The 24,009-nt window shown below is 37.5% G+C and overlaps 5 protein-coding genes and 1 long non-coding RNA gene across 8 annotated transcripts; 3 read left to right on the forward strand and 3 right to left on the reverse strand.

The window, feature by feature from the left end:
• Positions 1–169: 169 nt before the first annotated feature.
• Positions 170–4,027, reverse strand: LOC132192772 (coatomer subunit beta'). The gene is made up of 10 exons (XM_059612879.1): positions 3,913–4,027; positions 3,509–3,860; positions 3,402–3,451; positions 2,961–3,255; positions 2,716–2,906; positions 2,317–2,636; positions 1,630–2,170; positions 1,241–1,562; positions 791–1,176; positions 170–674 (listed from the first exon to the last, which is right to left on the reverse strand). The coding sequence occupies exons 1-10, from the start codon at positions 3,913–3,915 to the stop codon at positions 294–296; spliced, it is 2,841 nt and encodes a 946-aa protein (XP_059468862.1). The 5' UTR covers positions 3,916–4,027; the 3' UTR covers positions 170–293.
• Positions 4,028–6,930: 2,903 nt separating this feature from the next.
• On the forward strand, positions 6,931–9,362 carry LOC132192941 (DNA replication factor Cdt1). 2 transcript variants are annotated; one of them, XM_059613187.1, is made up of 6 exons: positions 6,931–7,232; positions 7,291–7,832; positions 7,897–8,160; positions 8,216–8,411; positions 8,471–8,627; positions 8,733–9,362. In XM_059613187.1, exons 2-6 carry the CDS (start codon positions 7,447–7,449, stop codon positions 9,254–9,256), a joined length of 1,527 nt encoding a protein of 508 aa, XP_059469170.1. In that variant the 5' UTR covers positions 6,931–7,232; positions 7,291–7,446; the 3' UTR covers positions 9,257–9,362. The 2 variants fall into 2 exon arrangements, with proteins under 2 accessions (XP_059469170.1, XP_059469169.1); XM_059613186.1 differs by having other exon boundaries at positions 6,931–7,832.
• On the reverse strand, positions 9,357–10,856 carry LOC132192942 (uncharacterized). 2 transcript variants are annotated; one of them, XR_009441384.1, is made up of 6 exons: positions 10,697–10,856; positions 10,409–10,533; positions 10,068–10,146; positions 9,821–9,874; positions 9,589–9,637; positions 9,357–9,411 (listed from the first exon to the last, which is right to left on the reverse strand). It is a non-coding gene; the product is annotated as an uncharacterized LOC132192942 (long non-coding RNA). The 2 variants fall into 2 exon arrangements; XR_009441383.1 differs by lacking the exon at positions 9,357–9,411 and having other exon boundaries at positions 9,521–9,637.
• Positions 10,857–11,126: 270 nt separating this feature from the next.
• On the forward strand, positions 11,127–12,606 carry LOC132192581 (citron Rho-interacting kinase-like). Its single transcript, XM_059612605.1, has 6 exons — positions 11,127–11,348; positions 11,410–11,572; positions 11,634–11,932; positions 11,986–12,075; positions 12,134–12,245; positions 12,303–12,606. Exons 1-6 carry the CDS (start codon positions 11,212–11,214, stop codon positions 12,498–12,500), a joined length of 999 nt encoding a protein of 332 aa, XP_059468588.1. The 5' UTR covers positions 11,127–11,211; the 3' UTR covers positions 12,501–12,606.
• Positions 12,607–12,923: 317 nt separating this feature from the next.
• On the forward strand, positions 12,924–15,459 carry LOC132205860 (serine/threonine-protein phosphatase 4 regulatory subunit 2-like). The gene is made up of 8 exons (XM_059635200.1): positions 12,924–13,108; positions 13,173–13,416; positions 13,476–13,595; positions 13,646–13,758; positions 13,965–14,341; positions 14,397–14,546; positions 14,668–14,820; positions 14,885–15,459. Exons 1-8 carry the CDS (start codon positions 13,063–13,065, stop codon positions 15,011–15,013), a joined length of 1,332 nt encoding a protein of 443 aa, XP_059491183.1. The 5' UTR covers positions 12,924–13,062; the 3' UTR covers positions 15,014–15,459.
• Positions 15,460–15,565: 106 nt separating this feature from the next.
• LOC132205861 (uncharacterized) lies at positions 15,566–18,673 on the reverse strand. The gene is made up of 4 exons (XM_059635201.1): positions 18,392–18,673; positions 17,257–17,332; positions 16,616–16,795; positions 15,566–16,161 (listed from the first exon to the last, which is right to left on the reverse strand). The coding sequence occupies exons 1-4, from the start codon at positions 18,395–18,397 to the stop codon at positions 15,953–15,955; spliced, it is 471 nt and encodes a 156-aa protein (XP_059491184.1). The 5' UTR covers positions 18,398–18,673; the 3' UTR covers positions 15,566–15,952.
• Between the last annotated feature and the right edge of the window lie 5,336 nt (positions 18,674–24,009).

Below are 24,009 nucleotides of genomic sequence, written 5' to 3' on the forward strand. Positions count from 1 at the left end.
ACAAACGGGAATTCCGATTCGCAGACTTGCCACACACTTCTTTTGACGCAGAGAAAAGTTTTTCGTTGGCAATAAAACTTTCCTGTTTGTGACATCCTTCCTTTAATCTAGTTCTGAATTAATATTTAAAGAAATTAGATTAAAAGGGATGATTAAAATATAAGATCCTTTTTTTCAAGACTGGAACAATAAAATCAATACTTTTATTTTTACACAATATTTTTACCATACAGACAGTTGCTCGGAATTTTTAACTTTTATCATTAGTTTCATAACAAGAAATACAAAAAAACCTAGTTCAAAAGGTCATCTTCATCTTCATCATCGAAGTCTTCCTCCATCAATTTCCTGACTTCAGGGTCATTCAAGTCTAGTTCCCCGTCACCAAAATCATCGTCGATAGGGTCAGGTTCAACGATGGGTCGCTGAACCTGGACAGGAGCCTGCACCGGTGGTGGTGCTGGGGTTGGCTGGAGAATGGGTGGAGGAGGTGCCGGGGTAGCAACTGGTGTGCTGATGGTCAGTTTTGCTAGATTTTCAGTAGCATCTGCAAAACCTTCTTCGGCATCTTCGTCGTCTTCATCGTCAACTTTGGGCAGTGGTGCGGAATAATGGAATTGGCCTGAAGCCTCGGCAGCCCTCATTTCATCTACAGCTGACCTCTCAGTATTGGGCTGTTAAAAAAAATATTGATCAGTCATATAAAGTACAATAAGGGATAATTCAAAAATTTCAAGAGTGCAACATTTCACTTTTTTCTTTATAGAACTTAAACTATCTTTTTAATTACCTTTAACTCTGGATACAATGCTGCAGGAGAAGCTTTCTGCTGCTTGAGGAATTGCTCAGTTTTCAAAGCCTCGGCCATGCCAGGAAACAAATTTTCATATTCTTGTGGATCAGCCAAAGCTTGACCAGCTTTTTCGCTGACCTTTGACAAGGCTTCCTTCCACAGTTTGACAACTTGCGAGACTTGACTCGGAAGATAAGTTCGGGCAAAAAATGCAGCTTCTGGTAAACGCTCAGTGCTGATTAGAATGTCAAGACATGTGTCCAAGCGGCCTAGGAGGAAGTTGCAGTTGAAGGCAATATTGTGCTTTTCAGCTTCTGCGGCCATTTTTGCAAGTCGGTCCAACTGCTTGATGTCACCAGAAGATGAAGCCAAAAGTAATAGTCCTGAAAAATAATTGGCGATCAATTTCAATTCATTATTTCAATAATTGAAAGTTTGATATTTCACCTCCGAAATCCTTAGCCTCCTCTAGACACTCATTAGCCAGAGGAATCATTCCTGCAGCAAGAGCCGCATCGGCCAACTGACGCCACTTGTGCTGACTTTGGGACTCTCTTGCCAAATTCAGGGCTGTGGTTAAATCTGAGAGTTGAAGGGCCAGATCAAAACGATGTTCTGGATCGGTTGACACGGCAAGGGCTTGCTTTTTGTAACCCTGCTTTTCAAGGAAGTGCGCTACTCGAGTCCTCTGCTCCTTGGGCACTGTCGGCAAAACACGATCAGCAGTTTCCAGATCCCTTCGCATCACAGCAGTTTGATATTCGAGTACCTAGATTAGAGACAATAATTAATATGTGATAATTTACACGAATTTTATCCATTAAAAATAAACTTACGGATAACAAAAGGGAGTAACTGAGGACATTGAGTTCCTTGTCTGCCAGGTAAAGTCTGTTGTCCTTCGGCAAGTAGCCGAGGAGGTAGGCTGGTCTGTCTAAATGGGCAACAGTCACAATTTCCCCTCCGACATAGTAGTTGACCCTGTTGACTCCATTTGTGTAGATGAAGCAATCGCCAACCCAAAGGCCTGTCTTCACAGCTTCTGAAACTTCTCCGACAACTTCAAAAGCCTCTTCAATACCATCCTCATTCCGCTCAGTGCTGTTGACCACGGCATCAGCATTATATTTGAGAATGAAATAGCTGTCCTCAGTGGCTAAGCAGAGCAGTTCACCAGTCTCTGACCAGAAAACATGGCGAGGCTGGATTTCGATTCGACGCACCAAGGTCAGCGACTCCCAGTCGTAAAGGGACAAACTGGATGTGGATCGTACGCCAAGCATGAAACCACCGAAAATTCCCTCGGCGCCTCCTTCTGGCTTGAACGACTTTCGCTCTTTGAAGTTCTTGAAAACTTTCACTGAAGAAACTCCCTCCCTGCGAAATTATTAACCAAACGTTAATTTTATTTTTTTATTATAAATAGTAAAAAATGAAACTTAATATTCATTAAATAAAATAGAGTGCGTGAATCTGGTAATTATTTGCATTGAGTACATACAAAAAGTATTTCGTAATCTTACCTAATAGCATATTCGCTTGAGTCGTGCGCCCAGACAAACTCCTGTGCAGAGCCAAAGGCCTTGTTCCTTAGGGCCATTGCTGTGTAAATAATGTATTCCCCATCACCACAGACGACCACAAAACGGCCATTAGGATTGTGAGCAATGGACTGGGGGTAAATTTCACAAGCGCCCATGTCTTTGGCTGCAAGAGCTAGTCTCTCACCATCTGCGGACCCCTCAGCAGAGGCCTTCACAATGGCCTGCTGGATTTCTGAGTGGCGGGCCCAAACAATCTTTCCACTGGCATCCATCGACACTGCTGGCTCTTCACGGCCAACCTATAGAAAAGTTCAATGAAAATTTAATTATATGAATTTTTGTTATTTTATATTTTTATTTTATTGACAAATTACAAACCTTGAGCAGGACTGAGCCTTCGTCATAGCCGAGGGCTACATCATTTGACCCTCTCAAGCAAGAAATGGTCCAAACCCTCTCCAAGCCATAATTAAGCGAGGTTTCCAATCTGTAGGTGGCTGCGTGCCACACTCTTACGGTTCCATCTTCAGATCCCGTCAACAAAACTGGCAACTCAGGGTGGAAGCATACTGAAATTGAATTCAGTAAAGCAAAGCTGCGGCATATTTTCATTTTAAATTTACCTGCTGAAATGTTCTGGGCATGGCCCTCAAGGGTTTGCACGCAAGTTTTGTTCTGGTAGTCCCACACTTTGGCCAGTCTGTCATCAGCACCAGAGACGAGATAAGGTTTGTCACCAGCATGACAGAAATCAATGCAGTTGACGCCTTTGTCGTGCCCTTCCAAAGTAAAATTGGGTGCAGATGACCCAAGCTGCCAAACTTTGACTGTTCTATCCAAAGAAGCAGAGGCGAAAGTGTTGTTGTCCTTCGGATTGAAGACAACCTGCATCACATAGTGAGTGTGGCCTTCGAAAACCTAAGTAAAATTAAAAAACATTAGATAACAATCTCCACGTCATAAAAAATAATTATTCAGCAAATGCACAAAACCAAAATAGAATTTCATACATTTTCTTTAAATTAAGTTTATCTGGTTGCCTAAAATTAATTTGGAAAAATTACCTGCTGGCAAGCCCACCTGTCCCAGTGCCACAATTTTATGAGCATGTCATCTGTATAAACAAAAGTAAAAATTACATGTTTAAAAAAATAATAATAAGTGAAAATACCGCTGCTGGTGAGTAAATAAGGCTGTGTGGGATGGACAGCAATGCACCTGACGTAGTCCGAGTGGGCTTCGACTTCCTGCACCTTTTCCAAGGTGTTGTAGTTGAACACCCGGAGGGCCATGTCATCAGAGCCGGTGACGATCCAGTTCTTGCGGGCCACGAATTTTGCGGCTCGTACTGGCAAATCGCACACTTCAACGGTCTTGACCATTTGCTGCGACTCGTGATTCCAGACGTGGACGTGTCCATTGTACAGCGAGGCCAGCAGCCACGGTTCCTGAGGGTGCAGGTCCACGCACTTGACCCGGTCAGACCGTGCGGTCAATTTTCTCTTGATCTCCAGCCGCAGCGGCTAAAAAGTGATATTTTAAAATCAATTTGAAAACAGGAGTTGCTCGGTTTACCATTTTGGAGAATTTCAAAGCCGAATTGCACTAAATTTCGGCGGATTTCCTCCGCAGTGACGTGGAATTGCCGACTTCAGCTGTAGGGAAGGGATGGGTTAAAGTTATCGATACCAAACACAAAACAGAGGAGTAAAGACCAACCAGACGCTGCGTAGCGTTGATTAAAACAGCCAATCACCTTGCAGGATTTGAATTTGACGCGCCATTGCAGTAAAAGTTTTTTGCTCGATTTTATTGCATTAATATGTGTTAAATCAGTGTTTTAGCACACATAAGTTTACTAATAAACTATTTTTTAATAATAAATTCTAATTAATTCACCATTCACCTCCTACGATGAAAATAAAAAATTCCCATTGTTATTTAATTATTTATGCAAACTACCGCTAGATGGCCATGAGCACTCGAGCGGGCATTTAAATTTGCCGCACCTGCCAACATGGTATTTAAGGTGGTTATGGCACGTGGTTTCTCCGCTAGGCGGCAGCACCATCGCGTCGTTTTTTAAACATGCGCGCGAAGCTGCTTGACAATAACAAAAGATTCTCCTTGTTTAGCACTTGCAATTTGGGAATTTTCGGTAATTTTAAGCACAAATAAACTATTGTAAACAAATTCCGGCCATTAGGTTAACATTAGGATCATCTTTTAACCATAATTTGAGCCAAATTTATTTCATAAATCGTTATTATTAGTTAGAATTCAAGGCATCTTTTTTGGCCGCTTTTTCAGCTAAATCATTGAAGTGTTATTTATTCTTGCTAAATTTTGAATCAAAAAAGATACCCCAGGGCGCCCCAGGGTCAAGGTAAAAGGTTTTCGCATAGATTTTACTATGCTGAATCTTGCCATCCCTTCAGCTCCCTCGTAAAAGTCACCTTTTGCAAGTGAAATTATTTGAAGACAAAAAAAATGTCATCACTCGACGGATTTTACCGTTCTTTTTCTCAGAAACGATTTTTTTGTTTTTTTTACATTTTTTTATGGGATTAAATTTGTTGATCATCTTCTTTTTAATTTTAAGAACCAACGCACGAAGCATTCCTCAGGGCTCCCAAACCCTGCAATATTCTTCTCGGCTCTCGGCTTTTCCAGTTTTTACACACAATACACTTTTTCATAGAAAAGAAATTTATCTCAAAAAATTTGACTCATGAATGATACAGTTAATTAAGCAAGGATTGAAATGATATTATTACCACATTCTTCCACATTAACTACCCTCTGATATCAGTGTGTATGCTCTCAAGTGATTGCGAGTTACAGACCCCGGACTGGACAAAAATTTCCGTTAAAAAGAGGTATTTTATAATTTTTCAGCTAAGATTTCCATTACAACTAGGATCTAACATACACTTAAAAGTCCACAAAACAAAGACAAATAAATTGAATGTTTTAGTGATCGAGTTAGAAGAATCTCATTTGCAACTAGAAGGCTAAAATCAACACAAGCCACAGCCGCATAACTTTATTTATTCTTATTGCCCTTTTATAATAAACTTTCTTGCTTTAAAAGTTGTAGAATGGATATGAGAATGTGTAAAAATATATCAACCACAAATGCAATCACCCTTCGATACGGCTTTCAAAAGATAAAGCTTATTTAGTTTGCGGACTCCATGAAACTGCTGGATCCTTGAAAAAGTATCAAATATTTTGCTAATTAAATTTTACAGATATTCATGATACTTTTTAGAGGGCAAATTGCATCAAAACGTCAACAAAATTCATGATCTCAAAATATTAAAATTAAAAAAAAAATTGTTAAAGAAATTTAAAAAAGAAAATTGATAAAGGCATCTTGTTAGCTTAGCCGATTCACACTTTTTGGTCCGTTTTCCCTTTTTGATAGGCCTTTAACTTGATTGTGTCAAAACGCAAGTGAGATTGTCTCATACCTATACAATATATAAATTTTCAACCATCGATGGAAAAATTCGACAAATAAAAAATCTGAGATCCAAAATCTAAATTTGCACTTTACAGCAGGCAAGCTTAAGATTTTATATTGATAGCCATTAAGAAGGGTGGGTGCTTGAAATATATGTTTCCTATATAATTTTATAAATCTCAGATACAATTTGCAACTTTTAAAGCAGGAGAAATAGTTAAAAAAAAAAAAAAAAACACAATAAGAATATGAATCGAGCGACGCTGCTTGTATCGATTGGCCTTCTAACTCACTAAAATCTTTAAACAAAATTCTTCAACCCTTAAAGTAGTGCATTTTTAAGTGTATTGCTATGACAACATAAGTATCAAAATCACAAAATATATTTTGAATTATTACCTCTTTTCGAAAAAAAAATATTATCAATTCTCGAGCTTCTCGACTCTACGCAGTCAGTCGAAAAGACTCACGTAAATACACACTGTGCCATCAAAGGGGTAGTTAGTGTGAGAAGAAACATCATCATCATCCTTGTGTTATCGCTGCACCGGCCATTAATATTTTTCAAAATTAAAAAAGGTTGTTTCTTCCAAACAAAGGGGTGGATAAAATCCGAGATCGGACTAAAAAATTGCAGGGTTTAGGGACCCCAGGAGGGCTTCATACCTGAAAATATGATATGTTAAAAACTATTGAACAAATCAAACCACAATAAAAAGGGTGACTTATAAAAATAAACCAACAATAACGTGCGTCTTATACCATTTCCTCCGACTTCCGACACGATTCACTAGCAATAGGCGACCTTTAAAGCAGGGGTTGAAAGGGTGGCTAGGGTTTACGTACTTAAATCTTTAATAAACCTTTGACATCTACACTGAGGCATCCCTAGTAATTAAAAAAATATTGAAAAACACGCCAGACAAAGGTTAAAAAAACGATTTTCATTGAATAAACACAATTCAGACGGCAAGAGGCGCAGCTGATCTGCTGATTCAAGAGTCAAGCAGGGCTGCCAACTTATGAAACTAGATTTTCAAGTTTGAGCCTTCACTGCTTGGTCAGAATACTGGTGGCAACATTTTTCTCTCGACAGATCTTTTGTGAATTTATCTACCTGCGATTTGATTGGATAAAAGTGACGTGTTTACAATTCTTCCGCGAAGATATTACGCTTCAAAACCGAAAAAACAGTGGGGTAGATCAGTTTTTTCAGTTTAAATAAGAGATATTTGTTTTAAAACTTTTTACAATGGACATATTTTGAGTCCTTGCTAAATTCCGCGTCGATTGATGTGTATATCATTATTATTTGACTGATAAATAGCATTGAAAAATAAGAACAATTGTAAAATCTAGGGTTGCTTGACTTCGGCGCTCGGAGGCCGTGACGTCATCGCGCGCCGTGAACACAATTTTTCGCGACGTAACCCCTGACGATTATCAGAACTTGATTTTTCATTTTTACAATAATCATTGTTCAGCCATAACACCCTTAAAAGCTATGCCATCATTGGCCAATAAATGTGACGTCACGGGCGAACGAAATCTGATTGGTCGGCCGCTGAAGTTTTCCCGCTTTTGAGACTGGTTGACAACAAAATTGAGGGCCGCTGGAAAATCAGGAAAAACAGCCGAAAATGTCGTCCCAAGCGAGTATTACGAATTTTTTCGGCAGCAGAAAAAGAGCGGCGACCAACTCGACGCCCAGCAGGTCAAAACTTTTGATTTTGGAGGCTCAGGGTGCGGCCAAAAAGAAGCTCAAGACGATCGCCGTCGACGTCACACCAAAGCAAGCAGACACCGTTTTGGAAAAGGTGAAAGAGGCGCCGAGAAAGGCAACGGAGAAACCGGAGAAGGCCAAGGCGTCTCGCTCCCTGAATTTTGACGAGCTGAAGAAAAGGATTCGAGAAAATGCACCTGCCAGGGAGAAGCTTAAAGCTAGTCTGGATAAGTTCCAAAAGCTGGACGCCAAATTGCAGATCAAACCGTTTGAAGAGCCCCTGGAATTTGATGTTCCTGAGAGGTATATATATTTTTTTTTTGTTATATTCAGGTTTAAACAATAATTTAATCCTAATTTATTACAGCCCAATTAAGAAGCCGATCTACGCAAGTCCCTTGAAAAGCCCAGCCAAGTCTCCTGTGAAGAGCATTTTGCCACAATCGCCAATCAAGGCTCGTGTTAGTCTCAAATTTGAGAGTGAGAAGGAGGGCCTTATCCTTCCTCAGTCCTACCAAGCTCTGCACTCCTCCTTTAAGGCCATGGACGTTGCTGCATGCATGCTCGAGAATCGGAAGGAGACGGTGACGCTGAGCAAAGTTTCCACTGCGGTTGAGCAAATTTCCAGGAGGTAAAAATTATTTATTTTGAATAGGTACAGAAGTTTTGAAAATTTTTTCTTGCAGGAACTTTGGCAGAGAAAAACTTGGACAAATCAAGACTGTGGATCCTGCTTGTGTTGACTGCAAACTTGTTAAGGACGACCTGGAACTCAACATGAATTTCATCAAGGACGCTCAAGGCAAGTCCTGGTCTTGTCTTCCGGAGAGAGAAAAAAGCTTCCGTGCCAAACTGATTGAAATAGTTAAGACCTACCATCAGGTAATTTTCAATAGAAAGTCATATAATATTATTTTATTTTTGGTATGAATAATTATTAGGAATTCCTGATGCAACTGAGACCACCTTTAGAAATTGCTCCAGAAAAAGTTGTCAGGTGGCACCCAGAGTTTGAACCAAATTTGGTTCCAGAAATTAAACCATCGCCTTTGCCAGAGGCTAACAAGAACAAAATTTACACAGCTTCGGAAGTGCTTGGTAATTATAAAATATTAATATTTGTTAATGCTAATCTAAATAAATTTTACATTTATCATTTGTATTAAATTATTCTCATACTTAAACGCATTCCTAATTTTTTAGAGGCCAACTCTTGGCTCAAGTCCAACACTCGTGTTGCACAGGCCCTGGCTAAATTGCAAGACGAAAAGAAGGACGAGAAACCTGAGGATGCAAAGGCTGAGGAACCTCCTCTTAACCCTTGCTTCAAAGGATTGCCAGCTTCTCTTTTGGCCAAAGTTCGGCAGAAACAGGCTGAGAAAGCTCGAATTGCCTCTCTGGCTATAATGCGTCCCTCTCACCAAGAGAAGGAAGTCCGACGTATGGAGAGACTTCCTGTGCTTGCCAAGTACATGAGGAACATCTTTGTCAGTGAGAAAAAGTCTGTGTTGCGGATGGACTTGCTCATACAGCGACTTTCAAACTGTTTCCCGCACCCACTGCCTAATGACGAGTTCCAGCAACACATTGATCTTATCCTAAAAGGCGCTCCTCACTGGGTCGAGAAAATTTCCCTCAGAAGAGATGTTTATGTGAGGGTTGTTAAAGATGTTGAGTTTGAGCAACTCCAGTCGACTCTCGAAAAAATGCAGACCCATAATAACTGATTTATAACAATTGACTTTTGGACTTGTTTTGTATTTTACAAAATGTGTGATTTTTGTAATTATATATTGATGTTTTTCTGTGAAAATAAAAGTTGCTAGATTTCAATTTTCAAAGTTTATTTCTCTTGGTAACAATTACAGCTTCATTGCGTCAGCTAAAATAATAAAAAAAAATAATGAGACTGACTAATTTTTACATAATGTTAAGTAAAAACTTAATATTCTATCAGGACTAGATTTTTGTTCATAAAATAAATTCACATGTCCCTATCTAGTGAAAAATCATCATATATTATAGCATAAGAATTTAAAAATCAAATGCCATTACTCACTTCAATCAATTTTCTCCAATCGGATTTTGTTCTCAGTCCAAAGGCATAACTAGAAGCAAAAATTTGGTATAATTAAAAAAAAATATAATGGGAACAGAAAATAAAGAATTTGAAGTAAAATCAGAACTAGATATTTTTCATTAAAATCTTTCAAATGTCCCTATCTAGTAGGAAATCATCATTTTTTTAACTTATAAATAATATAAGGTTAGTTTTTGAAAAAAATTCTTACCACTGGAACATATAAGGCCTTGAAGCTCAAAATTAGGATGTATTGCTGACATTGCTGTGAACAAATTTTTATACGTTTCAGTCAAATTATATTCAATTCACTTTGTTATTTCTAATTTTGATTTTAATCAGGACTAGAAATTATCACATGTTTTTCAATTCAAATGTCCCTATCTAGTGTGGTTCATCATATTTGTAGAATTTTTTCTTATTAAAATTTATGGGGGCCAATAAGATAACATACATACCTGTAGTGATAGACCAATATTGCGCTCTTTCTAACGCTTCTCAAAAACTTTTCGTTCGTTGGACGGCCTCCGAGTCATTCTACAATATAAAATCATAAAATTTTAGAAAAGTAGAATCTGTATAGAATTTGCTGATATTTTTAGAATGTTTGTTCAGAGCTAGAGGTTTTTTCATTATAATTTTAATTCAAATGTCCCTATCTAGCTGAAATTCATCATTCGAGTACTAAATTTTGTTTATGTATGTATGTATTATATTTTTTTTTTTTTGGAGTAACTAGGAATTAAATTCCCTTTTATATGTATGCGCTAGCCTTATATGTATATCTGCTATTTTATACCTGTTTTCAAGTTTCCAGCCTCATAATATCCAACTTAAAAAATGCTGCATGGGCTCCAAAATCAATTGACTTCAGCATGGTCGTTTGCGTACCGCAGGTCGTCTCTACATTTCCAAATAATAACCCTAAAAATAGAGTAAAATTGGAGGAGTTATAAAAAATTAATACGTATTGAAGCGAGAGAATTATATCAATAAAAATGTTAAAAAAAAAACACGCCACGTGTTGGACCATCTTGTGAATGGACGGCATGGTTCTTGGAAATAAGTTAAGATGAGATGGTTTTACCTTTCAGATTATCTCATAGTTTCAGTTTCAGTGGACATTTGAGCCGTTTGATTGTGCAAATGTGCCAAACGAACAGCGAAAACGCTTCTTTCTGCCCATGCTTGCGCTTTGCTTGCTGGAAAACGAAAATGCGACCGCCCAACGCCGTTCTTCCATCCATTACTAGTTTCCTATAAAAGTTATTAGGGTTGTACAGCAAGGATTAAGTTTAATTGAAATTTCCATAAAACATTTAGATAACTTTTACAAACAAAAATAATGATTTTGTCTATATTTGTAATACATTTATTACAAATTACATATTATATTGTTTTTGACTGTATTCATTGCACCTCATTTAAAGTTTTTCAAGAGTAAACTTTATCTCCTTTTAATTCACTCCTTTGAATCAAAGTGGGCGTGAAAGGAGTCTTAGGCGAGGCGGCATCTTCAATTTAGTAAACAAATCAACAAATGCACCGGTTGCATTGTCGATGGACTGAATTTCATTCCTCTTCTGCCTTTTGCTATAGAGAATGGACACCCGGGGGGTTTTCGCTGATTATCTGCCTCAGATTGTTGCCTCTTGGAATCCGCAGTGCAGCGCAGTCAACAGAAGCGTCATTCAACAGTTAGGACAGCAGATTGTTGCTTTGGAGGAGGACTTGTGCCGGTGGGTGACAAAATTTTTTGTACGAATTAAATTTTTATAAACTAATTTTGAATGTCTTTAGACTTCGGAAGAATTTAAAAAATGATGTCGAAGTTTTGGTGACTCTCTCTACCAAAGAGAAAGAAATCGAAGCTCTTCGAGAGTCGACAGTGCATTTGGAAAAAGTTTTGCTCAAAGCCAACCAGCGAATTTTGGACTTGGAGCAGCAGAATGAAAAATTGACAGTTAGTACTATTGTTAATTTTAGATAATTTTGCGAGCTATACACTTTCAATTCTATTTTAGATCCAGCAGCACAGTGATAGACAAGTTATCAAAAATCTGAGCAGCAGATTGAAAATAAAACCGAAAGATTTGGCTCGAGAAGTTGCAGGGGCCGAATGGGACCCAAATGACGCCGCTGTCGCCTTGGAGAAACTCACGTTAGCTAAAAACTATCAAGCGTTGAAAAGGAAGTTTGAAGAAAACAGCAGGGTCCATGTGATTGCAATTGAAAAACTTGGACAGTCACATAAGCTATCATTGAAGGAAAAAATGACGGACATTGAAGAATTGAGGCAAAGAAACAAAGAGCTCCAATCTCGGTAGGTTACAATCCTTATCTTATTTTTGTATAATAAAGTAAGTTTCATTTTAGATTGGAGGAGCGAAGAAGTAGTAATTTGGACAAAAAAGCTCTTCAGCTGGAAGGTATTCAACGAGATTTTGTAAAAGCCGTGCATTCCAGGTACGCATCAAAATATACTTTTGCTATAAATTTTTCTTAAAAGAAACTCAATTATCAGGGTTGACCGAGCAAAAGCTTTAAAAACAGGCAAGGATTTCCATCAGCACGAATTGGTTAGAATTGTCGACAGTCTAGAGAAAGAGAACAAAGAAAAGGACAAGCAATTGGAAGTATGTGCAAAAAGAATTACATAATTTTTTTATAATGAATTAATTCAATATTTGCAGGAGAGCAAGAAGAAGATTGCTGAGCAAATTCAATATTTCAAGCTTAAATTGAAACAACTGCGAGTAAGGAAAAAGCGTGAGGAAGAAGGGCTTCGGAATCATGTTTGCCTCCTCGAGGACCAGATACGCAAGCTGAGAGCACAGATCCAAAGTAGCAAATCAAACTCGAACGACACCTCTGACAACGAGCAGAGTTAAATTTAAGTTCTTGATGATACATTTTTTTTTTTTTTAAATGAACTGATTCTGCATAAAACTTTTGTGTCATAAAAAAAAAATTATTAAAAAATCTAAATAAATAATACCTAACCAGTAATTATTTTAAACCATTTCATTTTATTCGATTGATGAAAACATTATAACCGAGTAAAACGATAACATGTAGAGGAAGGTGGCATTGCTGTAAAAAGTTTAGAGAATTTATAAAAAAATGAAAAAAAGATTAAATTTAAACTTTCTAAAATGAGATGGTAATCCGGAATGGTTGAAATAATAGAAATAAAAATATTACTGAAGTAATTAAATTTTAATGATTGGCGCAGGTGTCGCCAAGTTCGCGGGGCAATCCATCGATTGATCTTGCATGATCCCGCGATCGTGGCGCGTGCGCCGTTCATTCATTCCCTCGCTATCGTATCTGTATGGTAAATAAAATATCGTCATTCACGTCCGCTCGTATTATTTGTAAACAAACGCAAGCCCTGGTTTTTCCAGCTTTTCGCCCGCAATTGACCCGCCACCGTCCGAAATCCTGTCCAAAATGGAAACACCGCTGGACACAGAGGCCGTGTTGGCCTCGCTAAAGGGTAAATTCTTTCGAATTCCGAATAAAAAATCCTTCACCTTGGAGCCGCTTCTCATTAATTTCAGAGTTGGCAGCCGAGCGGCACCAAAAGATTCCGCAGATCCTCGAGGACTACCTGCTGCACGTCGCTCGGACGGGCAACGTCGTCTTCGAGAACGAGTGGGACGACGTGAAGCGCCTCCTCAAGCTCAAACTGGACTGCAACATTGACTACTTCCAGCACTTCTGCTCCGACCTGCCGACCGACAAGGATTTTAGCCTCCACCAAGCTCGAACGTTTCTCTACGACAGGTTCGACATTTTCAACCGGTAAATAAAATTAAATCTTAAAAGCTACAAATAAAATTATAATGAATTTCTATGTCCAGGCCACCCTTCACTATTCAGAGACTGGTCGAGGTTTTGACTACATCGAGAAGACAATATCGGAGAATCGACAAGTACCTGAGGGCGATCGAAAAAAATTTAATGGTTGTCTCGACTGTTGGGTAATTTTTCCTCAGATTTTTGTTGTACTTGGCATCATAATTTTTTTCAGGCAAGAAACTGAATTCCACTGCGAGACGAAATTCGTACCTCACCATTTTAACTATGCGTCCCCAACTGTCTCCAAAGTTGGACAGGCTGATCTAATTCCTCTGCAAAATGCTGGTAATTTTTTTTTTTTACAAAATGATGTAGAGTTTATTTAATTTAGATTTGATCTTTCTAGCATGCCTTCTTGCTTCATCATTTGTAAATAAACAATACTGTAAATTGAACATAAAGACATTGTAGTGTTAGATCAGAATTTTTATTTGCAATGTGAAAATAATCAATTTTTTGGAAAATATTATTGAAACTTATTTATTTTATAGCAATGGACTTTGAAGTTCGAACTCGCATCTCGATGAGAATTTTCAACCCAGCCCTCAATTTGATGAACGGAGATGAAAGTGATGACGAGGATGAGGACGAAGACATGGATGATGACTCGGACACTCCCATGGTCCACCCAGCACTAGCAGGCGCTTCTTCCATGGACACTTCGAACGCCAGTGGAAGCACTGTTGTGATGAAAAACGGTCTTCGGAAAAGAAAGTTCCGACCTCACGTCGAGCTAAATGACTCCCCTCCTGCTAGCAGCAGCAGTAGCAGCGACGCCAGCGACTCCGATCCAGGACCAGTCCAAGGTCAACCGGTCGCCATGGAGATCAGCAGTGCCGTGGTCGAAGCTGAAGCTAAAATTAAAGAGGTAGTCCTTGTTAGTAGATTTTTCAATTAAAGTTTACATTTTTTGTTTCAAACAGACTGAATTGGCCCCTGTCAAAGTGGAGGAAACAGTGAGCGTCGTTGAAATGGAAGACAGCAAGCCTATGATTGTTGAAGAAACAGAGGCTGAAGTCAAACCACTTGAGCCAGAATCTCAATTAACTGTGGCAGCTGCTCAAGAAGAAATGGTAGGGTATACTAATAATTTATTTCAAAGGAAAATTTCACGATGGCTGGAATGATTTAAAAAGTTAATTTTTATCATTATCCCAATCAGCGATATGATTTAAATACTTTTTCATATCACAGATTCCCGTCCCCCCTAAAGAAGTTGAAGTGGAGGAGAAAAGCCTTGAAAGTTTTGAGGAGTCTAAAGCTGAGGAACCTCTTCAGAAAACTGACAGTGAAGAAAAAGAAATTGAAAGCAGTGATCTTTGTCCAGAGCCAGAAGAAATTATTAAGGTAGAAATATTATAATGCGCCATTTTTTATATACTTTAATTTAAAAAAAAATATATATATATAGCCAAGTACTGGTGCAACTGAAAATGAAGATCTGGAGAAGCCAGCGCCGGATAAGCTGGACGGTGCTGGGGACAGTGAAACAAAAGAAGAGGTGGCCGAACCAGTGACTTGTGAAACGGCAGCTGTTTAAGGGAAAACTTGCAATTTTATCAAAACTCGGCTCTTAGACAGTTTGCTTAGTTTTGGTTAAACAAAACGTCTCAAATTAACGAAAACATCATCAAACTCACCGAATATTAAGGGTCCACCCAATATTGTGCATTTTTGCTTGGAACAGGGTGAAATGTCGGATCGCCTGTCTATGGAAATCGAAACGAAAAGTCTCTGTTCAATAAGTCTTCTCGCATATTGAATCCTAATTAATTGTGTTGGTTATAGTAGTGCAACGAATATTAGGCATTTATTTGTGATTATCCAAATTTAACAAAATATTTTAATTTAACTTCTCACTCTCAATTTGTTTTTAATGAAATCAAGTGTAAAAGATTAAAATTATTGATTAAAATAGGTTAGAATAATGGTTTAAATGCAAACATGGAAAATAAAATTTCAATATCAAAGTCAATAAAATGAACTGATCAAGTTTTTAATAAAACATTCCTTGCTGGCTCAAACTTAGGAAAGAAAATAGATGTATATTGAAATACCAAGAATTAAGATTAAAATTATTTATTATGGAAGGCATGATTATTACATGTTTTTTTATCATAAATAATTTTCAAAGAATTCCGAATACATGTCATTAATATTTTTAAAATAGATACTTTCTAGAAAATTTAATACTGGCGATGATTTACATTAATTTATTCTTGCACAAATTAAAAGCTAGTTTGATATTTTTTTAAACAAATACATTATGGTTAAAGAGAGAAAATACGGTGGTCAATATGTATATATTTTTTGCAGAGAATGCATAAAAATTTGTAACAATGAAATTGCCACTGCTGTCGAGTCACGCGCGTCGGACTGAATGGTAACAAATCTGAATGAGCCTGCGGCGTACACCATGTTTCTCTATTATTTCCCTTTTTGTTCCCAGTTCTCACAGTTGGTCTCTTTTTCCCGCTTTTCAGCGCCGCAGCACAAATGCCAGCGTGGCGGCCGCGACGGCCAAATTGGCCGTCCCTGTCAAAGTCCTTGGGGCCGAATTGCAGCCGTCGTAGTCGCAAGTCAGTATGCAGCCGGTCATGGTTTGGTCCTGGTACTTGAAGTTGCCACACTGCGAGTCCATTGTCTTCATGGCACACGCTCGGATGTACATTACGCTTGACGTTTCAACTGTAAGAATATGTATAATTTTGGTTAAACCCGAGTGGAAAATAAGGAAATAGGTCAATTTTTAATTAATAATTGATTTCCTCAAATGATAAAAAAAATATTGTTTTGTAAAAGGGATTTTAATTTTAATAAAATTTTGATGGTCAATTTCAATTTCCAAATAAGAAAAATTTAATAATATTTTAGTTTTATTTTAACAATCTCTTTTTTTTGTCCAACAATCTCTTTTTTTCTAAATAATTGTTTTTCAAAAACTGAATGTAAACAATGTATTTGTAACAATGTGGACAAATAAACAACAATAATTACTAAAATGAATTTATAATCAAATCTAATTATTAATAAAAAAATGAAAAAAGATTTCAATCAAAATTTTTCGCTTTAAAAAAATATATTCTGATTTTAATTTTATTAATTAAATTTGATTTAAGTATTTTAATGAATTATTTCTTACTATTAATGCCTCTGATCTTGATGCAAAAATTGGCCGGAAAGACGCCGACGTGTCCCTGCTTGGGCACCATGCACTTCTCCTTATACGTAGACATTCCTGGGTTGAAAGGGTCCATGCAGTTTTTGTCGCTTCCGTTGACCGACGAGCATGTGAAGCAATTTATTGCACCCGTAGGCGTGACTGCAAAAAACAGCGTGCATTTGATATTATAGGAAGCTTTTAGCAATAAATCGATGGGGAATGTGCGTGTCGCGCGGACGTTCGGTTTGTTTGATTTTGGCCGATATTCATTGGTGCTGACATAAGCTTGGACCAATTGATTGACAGGCACACATTAAATAAACGATTAGCTTCCAGTTTGATTTACGGAAATAAATTCACGCGAGCCATATATTTCCAAAAGGGAATGAAAAAAATTATCTTCGTATTAAAAAGGAATAAGTTCAAAAATGAATAACCATTTAAAATTAATTGATAAATTCTAATAAAATAAAATAAATTCAACAAGAATTTATTACAAAAATCAAAATCAACTTAACAAAGTTATATAATCAATTACTTAATGTGACCCAAAAAATATAACATATTTTAATGAAAAATCAATTTAAATTATGGTTTAATTTTTAACAAAATTTGCATACCTGACAATGAGAAGAAACAGATTGCAACCAGTGCCGCCGTCCACAGCATCCTCTGCCGGGCGAATGCCCTCCAACACTGCAGTCCAGACATGAAAGAGAGCAAAAAAATTAATAATTCGCCAAGCAAGAGTGAACAAAAGTCAAGTTATGTCACTCTCTCATTAAGCATATCAAAGCTCCTTCTCTTCAATTCATATCTTTCTTTCTAATGTCTTGGCAAAGCAAGACTTTTCCATTCATGAAAATTTACCAAAGCCCATTTTGGAAAGTATACAAAAATAAAATGTACAAGAATCGATATATGGGACATCTGTATTTACTCGATGCAATTCCGATCGACGCGTGTCGCGTTTCATCGAAAAAGGAAGATACATAATTTATTATCATTCCAAGACGCTGTCGGTAGAGCAAACAAAGCCAGGCAGGAAAATAGTAGATGAGGGGGAAGAGAGGAATTTTCCACCACGAAAAGTGAGACAAAAATGCGGTCGATGCTTTTTTTTACGAGCGCGCAAGGTCCTCTGTACAAAATTCGCAAAGTCAAGATGTTGCGAGGGTAAACATACTCGGCGGGTGGCTCCATTTGTTGCATTTCGGCAAAATCGATAGCAATCACATTAGGCAAGGGCGGTTCGCTACTTTCATTGAGCTATGATGCCTGTGATGGCCGACACCCTTCTTTGATTTGTCCAGGATAAGTCCATAGATTAATAAAAAGAGAACAAAATCCTGGACAATTTGAAAGATGTTTCTAGACGTCTCTTCAAAATTTGTGAATTTTGAATAAAAAAAATTGAAAATTTTGAAAATATGATTAAAATGGACTTAACTTGCACAACAAATTTCAAGTATATGAAAAAACGATTGGAAAAACATAAAGTTTCAAGTGACTTGAAACTTGAAATTAAAAGGTCACCCCAAGATTACAACCAAAATAACTTTTTCAAAAACCGGAAATTTTACGAAGTCTCAGATAATTGATGCAAAGTTCCAATTAAAAGCTCATTTAAAAATAGACACAAATAGAACACCGTACTTATTATCATGTAAAAAAGAAGCATTAATAATTTTTTTTTTTTCAAATTATCCATTCCACACAAAATTCAAAATTTTAACTGTATAATTTTCAACTCACCTGCATGATTTCAGGCTCAAAACTGAAATTCGGTGGTTGAGCCGCAAGATAATTTGCCTAGTTTGTGACTTTTCTTGGTGCTCTGCTCTCACTTCGGCCTGACTCGGAGGCTGCAGCGGCCGATCTCTGGCCGTCGACACGCCATCTGCGCGAGAGGTGGTGCTGGCGCCCCGACATGCGCCCTGCACTCGGCGGGCGCCGGGGTGCGTGACGTCACGGCCCTAGCAACCGTCTCCAAGGGCAGATCGAGCCAACCTGCATCCGCGCGAAGGGGAGGCGGAGGGCGCGCGTTTGTGGTGGCGAGAAGCCCCAGCAGAATCGGCGGCGGCGGCGGACGCGAGATGGATAGATGGATGGGGCTCGCTCGCTCGCTCGCCTACCCTCTTTTTCCTTTTTTTACTGCGCGAAAGATAGACGGGCGGCAATAAAATTGCATGTGCTCAACTTTGGCCAAAACTTTTTATATGCGCGGCCCAATGTTGTGCAGGTTAAGGAGCATCGCCGATTTTATCCACACTCCTGAGCGTATTATATTCAGAGACACGGTTGTCAAATTTCCATATTTGTGGAAATATTTTTTACCTGGAATTATTTGTCGAATTTTTAGTAGGAAACGAGCAAATTGATATAAAAAGTAGCAGTTGGTTAGTAGGCCAAAGTTTTCCATTCAGTCCAACTTTTGCGTGCGAAAAAGTTTCTCGGAAGTATTAAAAAGGCGAAACTTCAACTTTGCTCCTTTCATTTATTTTTCTCATTTAGTTTCGTGGATGAGAAATAAAAATATAATAACACAGATTACTTAGCCGTGAAGTAAAACATGATGAATACGAACAAACGAGGAAAATCTGCTGCAGTTAAAATGCCATTTTAACAAATGCTTCTGAACTATTTATATTTTAATGGAATCCAATTGAAATTTAAAAAAAAAAATTAATTTCAAACCAATTTTTTTACTTTGATAGCGTTACTGAAAATTGCAATTACAAAATCAGCCCATTTCCTGCAATAATGTGATTGGAAAAACAGAAACAAACAGAAAAAATGCTCCAAAAATGAGTTTCAGTGGAGAAGACAAGATAATATTAAAAATTATTCCCTGTACAATTCTGTAAAATAAATGTAATTTAATTTATAATTACGCCATATTATTTTATTAAAATTATTCTGCACATTAAAAACTAAATTATTTTTTCCTATAAAAAGAACGAATTTACTGTAAACAATAATTAATTAAGGTAGGAATAACTTTAAGAAAAGAACATCTAATTGTTTTTTTTTTTAATATTTAAACAAATTTAAAATATTCAACAAAATATAAGTTATAAGATACGCTGATAATTTTACTTGATTTTGCAACTCCTGTTAATAAATTGGTGCTTCAGGTTGCATGGAAATTTGGAAATAAAAATTTCAAATTACCTATAGCTTTGGTAAAAAACACTTCGGCTCCTTTGGGCTGCAACAAGCAAGCTCTTCCAGTTTCCACCAACTGGGCCGGAGATTATTCGAATTTCGTTCAATTCCCTGGGTGGCAATATAACGCCTGCAGCATCCGTCCTTCTGCAATCCGCTTGACACCCGAGTCGGGCGTGCTGCCTACCCACCTCCACCAACTCGGTGCTGCGGCTGCTATTTTTATTTATCCGCCGCCGCGTGTATTTCTTCACAAATGATTTCCATGTGCTTTTGACTATGGGATATTGTGGAGAGTGTCCAAATTGGCAACCGATTCGGGCCTAAAAATAAAAAGAACTAACGCTCTGACGACGACGCTCGCTTTTGCTGCAGCGCGTTTCACTGCTGTTTTTCGCCCTGTTTTCCACAAAAATAATTTATTTCACTGGCGCCACGCTGTGGATTTTTCCGGCGTGTGTATGGAAAGAAAAAATGCGGTGCGATTTTATTGTTCTGCGGCCTTTTTTGTTTGTTTATTTTATTGTAATTATTTACGCGCTATTACGGGGGATTTAAAAAATATTTAAATTTGTGAAAATAAGTTCTACAAAAAAATCAAAGGGTACTAAAAATCAGATCAAAGTTAAATTCTGTGTTTAAATTAAATCATAAAATCGAGGACTGCAGTGAATTTTACAATCAAATTGACACAGCTTAAAAAAAGTAATCAGTAAAATTTAAATTTAACTATTTGGAAATTTATACCTCAAAATATTTAGCCCTATTTTTGCATTTTAAAATGAGCAGATTTATTGCACAGGTTTTTCCCCAATTCAGTATTTATTTTCATGAAAAATTTTGGTTTCAATAATTTTTGAATTATAAATATCTCTTTTTGAAATTCTAGAGTTTTAGTTACTGAAGCTATTGGTGATAAAATATAAAATGGACGTATTTTTTTTAATATATTAACGTTGCTGTATATATGATTGAAAATTCTCAGGATTAATTTTAAACACATATAAAAAAGAGAACACAAAATTAAATCGAACTTTTAATTTTAATTTAGCTAAATTTCTTCTTTCAGGAATTTGGAATTTTTTAATTTATTCACTTTATTAGATGCCGATCCCAAACGGTTTTCCACAAAAAGGTCAAGCTAAAGAAAGACGGATGAACATTGGAGAGTGACACTCTCGCGTTTTGTTTTAAATGGAAGCGGCGGTCAAACGAAGGAAAAAGATGCTAATGAGCGAGCGATGTTTTCTGTTCGGCATGTCCAAATGCGAGTCAAGGTAGATGAGAAAAAGAGCCAATGGTATGGCCAGTGATACGAAACCTCTTGGCCTCTGGTGTGCGATGGAGTAACCTTTCAGGCGGCTGACCTTGCGCCTCACCAGAGATAACAACTAACTTCTTCTCTGCAAGCCGGCCGGCCGGTCTCTCTCTCTCTCTCGCTCTCGAACTCTTGTCAGCACGTTTCAAGTCGTTTGGGGACAGCTTGGAAGGTTGGATTAACCGTGTCGCACACCGCCGATTATTTCATTAAAATATATAAAGCGAGCGAGCGTGCGGCGTGTTAACCGCGTCCCACCGGCGGCGATAGTGGAAAGTTGGTGGCGGAAAATTCGCTTTCCTTGAGGTGTTTTTACGTTCTTGGAGAACAGTAAAGAAACTTCAATTCAATTACTGAGAAGGGGTAAAAAAGCAGCTCTGACTCGAATTAATTCGGCAGTTAAAAAAAATGACAAGAGATTTTATTTTAATAAGGTGAGGATTTTTATTTGTTTAATTTATCATTTAATTAATTTGTCTTGAAGCTAATTTTGATATCCTTTGAAAAGTTTAATTTTGTGAGTGGTTTTTTTCAGTTTTTTCCTACTAATATTAATTTTAAAATTAAAATTTTAGCTATTAATTTTTGTAGAATATGGCAAAATCTAAAATATTAATAAAATTTAGACATTTCTAACCACTAATTTTGTAAAAAAATTTAAATAATGCATGTTTTAATTCAATTTCTGAGAGAACATGAAATTTTTTTAAATTCTCTGTGTATTTTGTTAACCCTGTTTTTATACTAGATTCCTCTATAGAAAGGAAAACCGGTGCTAATTTTGAATAAAAAAATCGTCCTAACATTTTTTATAACAATAAAAATTACGAATATCAAGTTTCGCTCTGGGGGCATCAGCTGCGTACGTTTATGTGTTCAAATTTCATTCATGCCGGCGCGTCACAAGTGTGTGTTTGTGTGGCGCATTACATTTTTTATTATTCGCGTGCCGCATATTTTCGCGAATCACTTTCGCCTCTACTGCATGCAGGAACAAAAAGGAGGAGAATCTCCCCTCGGTGTGTGTTTATGCATTTTTTTTTTTATATATATTCGCGCGCGGCAGAGGCGGCGCTCTCGGGTTTCAAAGCTGTTGACGAAAGTATCAATATTATCCCCTAAATTTAGCCGATTTTCCCCCGTGGCCATTGAGAACGGCGGTGTGTCCTCGTAAAGGAGTGCCATTCGCATTCATATTCAACAACTTGTTGGTTTCTTGTGAGATGCGCTCATCCTCTCTCTGGCTCTCTCTCGAACACGGTCAAAGGTCAATAGCGAGTAAAGTGCATCCGTTACATTACGTGAAGCTGCGTTGTAATTTAAATTGTGTGCTGAGAGAGTTTCTTATTCAGGAGATTAATTAATACAAAAAGTACAAAGATGGCAATTAGAAAGAACGGGGTATATGATGCAATAAGAGGAAGGAGTTTCAAAACACGATTAGAAATTTGAATTTGAATACAAAAACTAAATAAAAATAATGTAAACTTAACGTCGAATCTTTATCAGTGATCAGAGCAATAAAAAAATCTTTTATTGGTTTCTAGTTTTTTTATTTTTAGATAATCTTAAATTATTTAAATTGCATTTTATTTAAGGAAAAGTTTTGTTAAAATTTATAAATATAATTCATTATTAGTACACCAGGATATTTAGAATTTTTTATTATTTTATTGGCCTTTTTAAATGTTAAAACTAATTGATTATTTTGTATTTTGAATTTCAAATCATTTTGTAAATTGAGTAGAGAAAATCAACTTAAATTGATCGTAAAAAAATACAAATCTCCAAAAAGAAAGACATATATATTACAGATTTTTATAAATAATTTCGGGTTTGGTCGAAAAGCATTATAATTATAATACGCCAACTGAAATAAAAAAAAGAAGAGGTTCTTGTTCATACACAAATTCTTAAAGAACTGTTTTGATCCTCCGCTTATCGCACTTCTATATAATTGCTTCATCAACTTCAATTGAATATAATTAACCCCATCCAATGTCAAGTTTGATCACCAGATCATCTCTTTATAATCACCAATTGTTGTCATTTTTTTTTTCAATCAATCGCAAATGCGTGGAAAATGAGGCAATTATTGGGGAGGCGGTTGTGTGGGTGCTAGTTGGGCTCTCTGTGATTCACGAGAAAAATCAATTCGAATCAACCCCCGACCCCAACCGGGCATGTATACATACATACGACTGTGCCGCCGAGCGAACGAGCGAGCGAGCAACCCCTTCCTCTCTCTCTATTCTTTTTTGCCTATCGATATTCTCTCTTTTGCCCTCTTTCCCTGCCCGCGCTCTCTGTCTACTCTCTTTTGCTGCTGCTGCTGCTGCTTTCACTCATTATAAACCCCCTTGCATAAAACAGCCCCCCACCAACCCCTCGCGGCTCTCTTTCTCCCTAGCTAGGGCTCTTTCTCTCTCTCTCTCTACATAGCGCCAGCGACCGTGTGTATGTACATTTATATAATATATATATACGCGTACACAAGCACACACACACACTCTATGTATTTTTATATAGCCGCGGCGCGCTGTGTTCGCCTCCCCCTAGTCCTCCTCTCTCTTGCATGCCCGCAGCCTCCTCCTCCGCCGCCGCCGCCACCTCCTCCTCCTCTCGCACTCAATGCTGCGCTGCTGCTGCTTTAACCCAGCATCATCACAGCAGCCACCCTCCTGCCTCGCGCGGCGCGGTACATACGTATATACCCAACTGTACATACACCCACTTGGTTCGCTGCTCGCCACCGGGGTTGTTCGCAACCCCCGCGGAACCGCTTCAGATTCGGATCTATAATTAAAATAGTAATGAAGGTTTTTTTTCTAAATTGTACTTCTCGACAAGTGAGAAAATTTATAATTTATTAATTTTATAAATTTGC

This window comes from Neocloeon triangulifer, unplaced genomic scaffold, assembly GCF_031216515.1.
Source record: "Neocloeon triangulifer isolate White Clay Creek 2 clone unplaced genomic scaffold, ASM3121651v1 ptg000003l, whole genome shotgun sequence".
In the NCBI taxonomy this organism is placed as follows: domain Eukaryota; kingdom Metazoa; phylum Arthropoda; class Insecta; order Ephemeroptera; family Baetidae; genus Neocloeon; species Neocloeon triangulifer.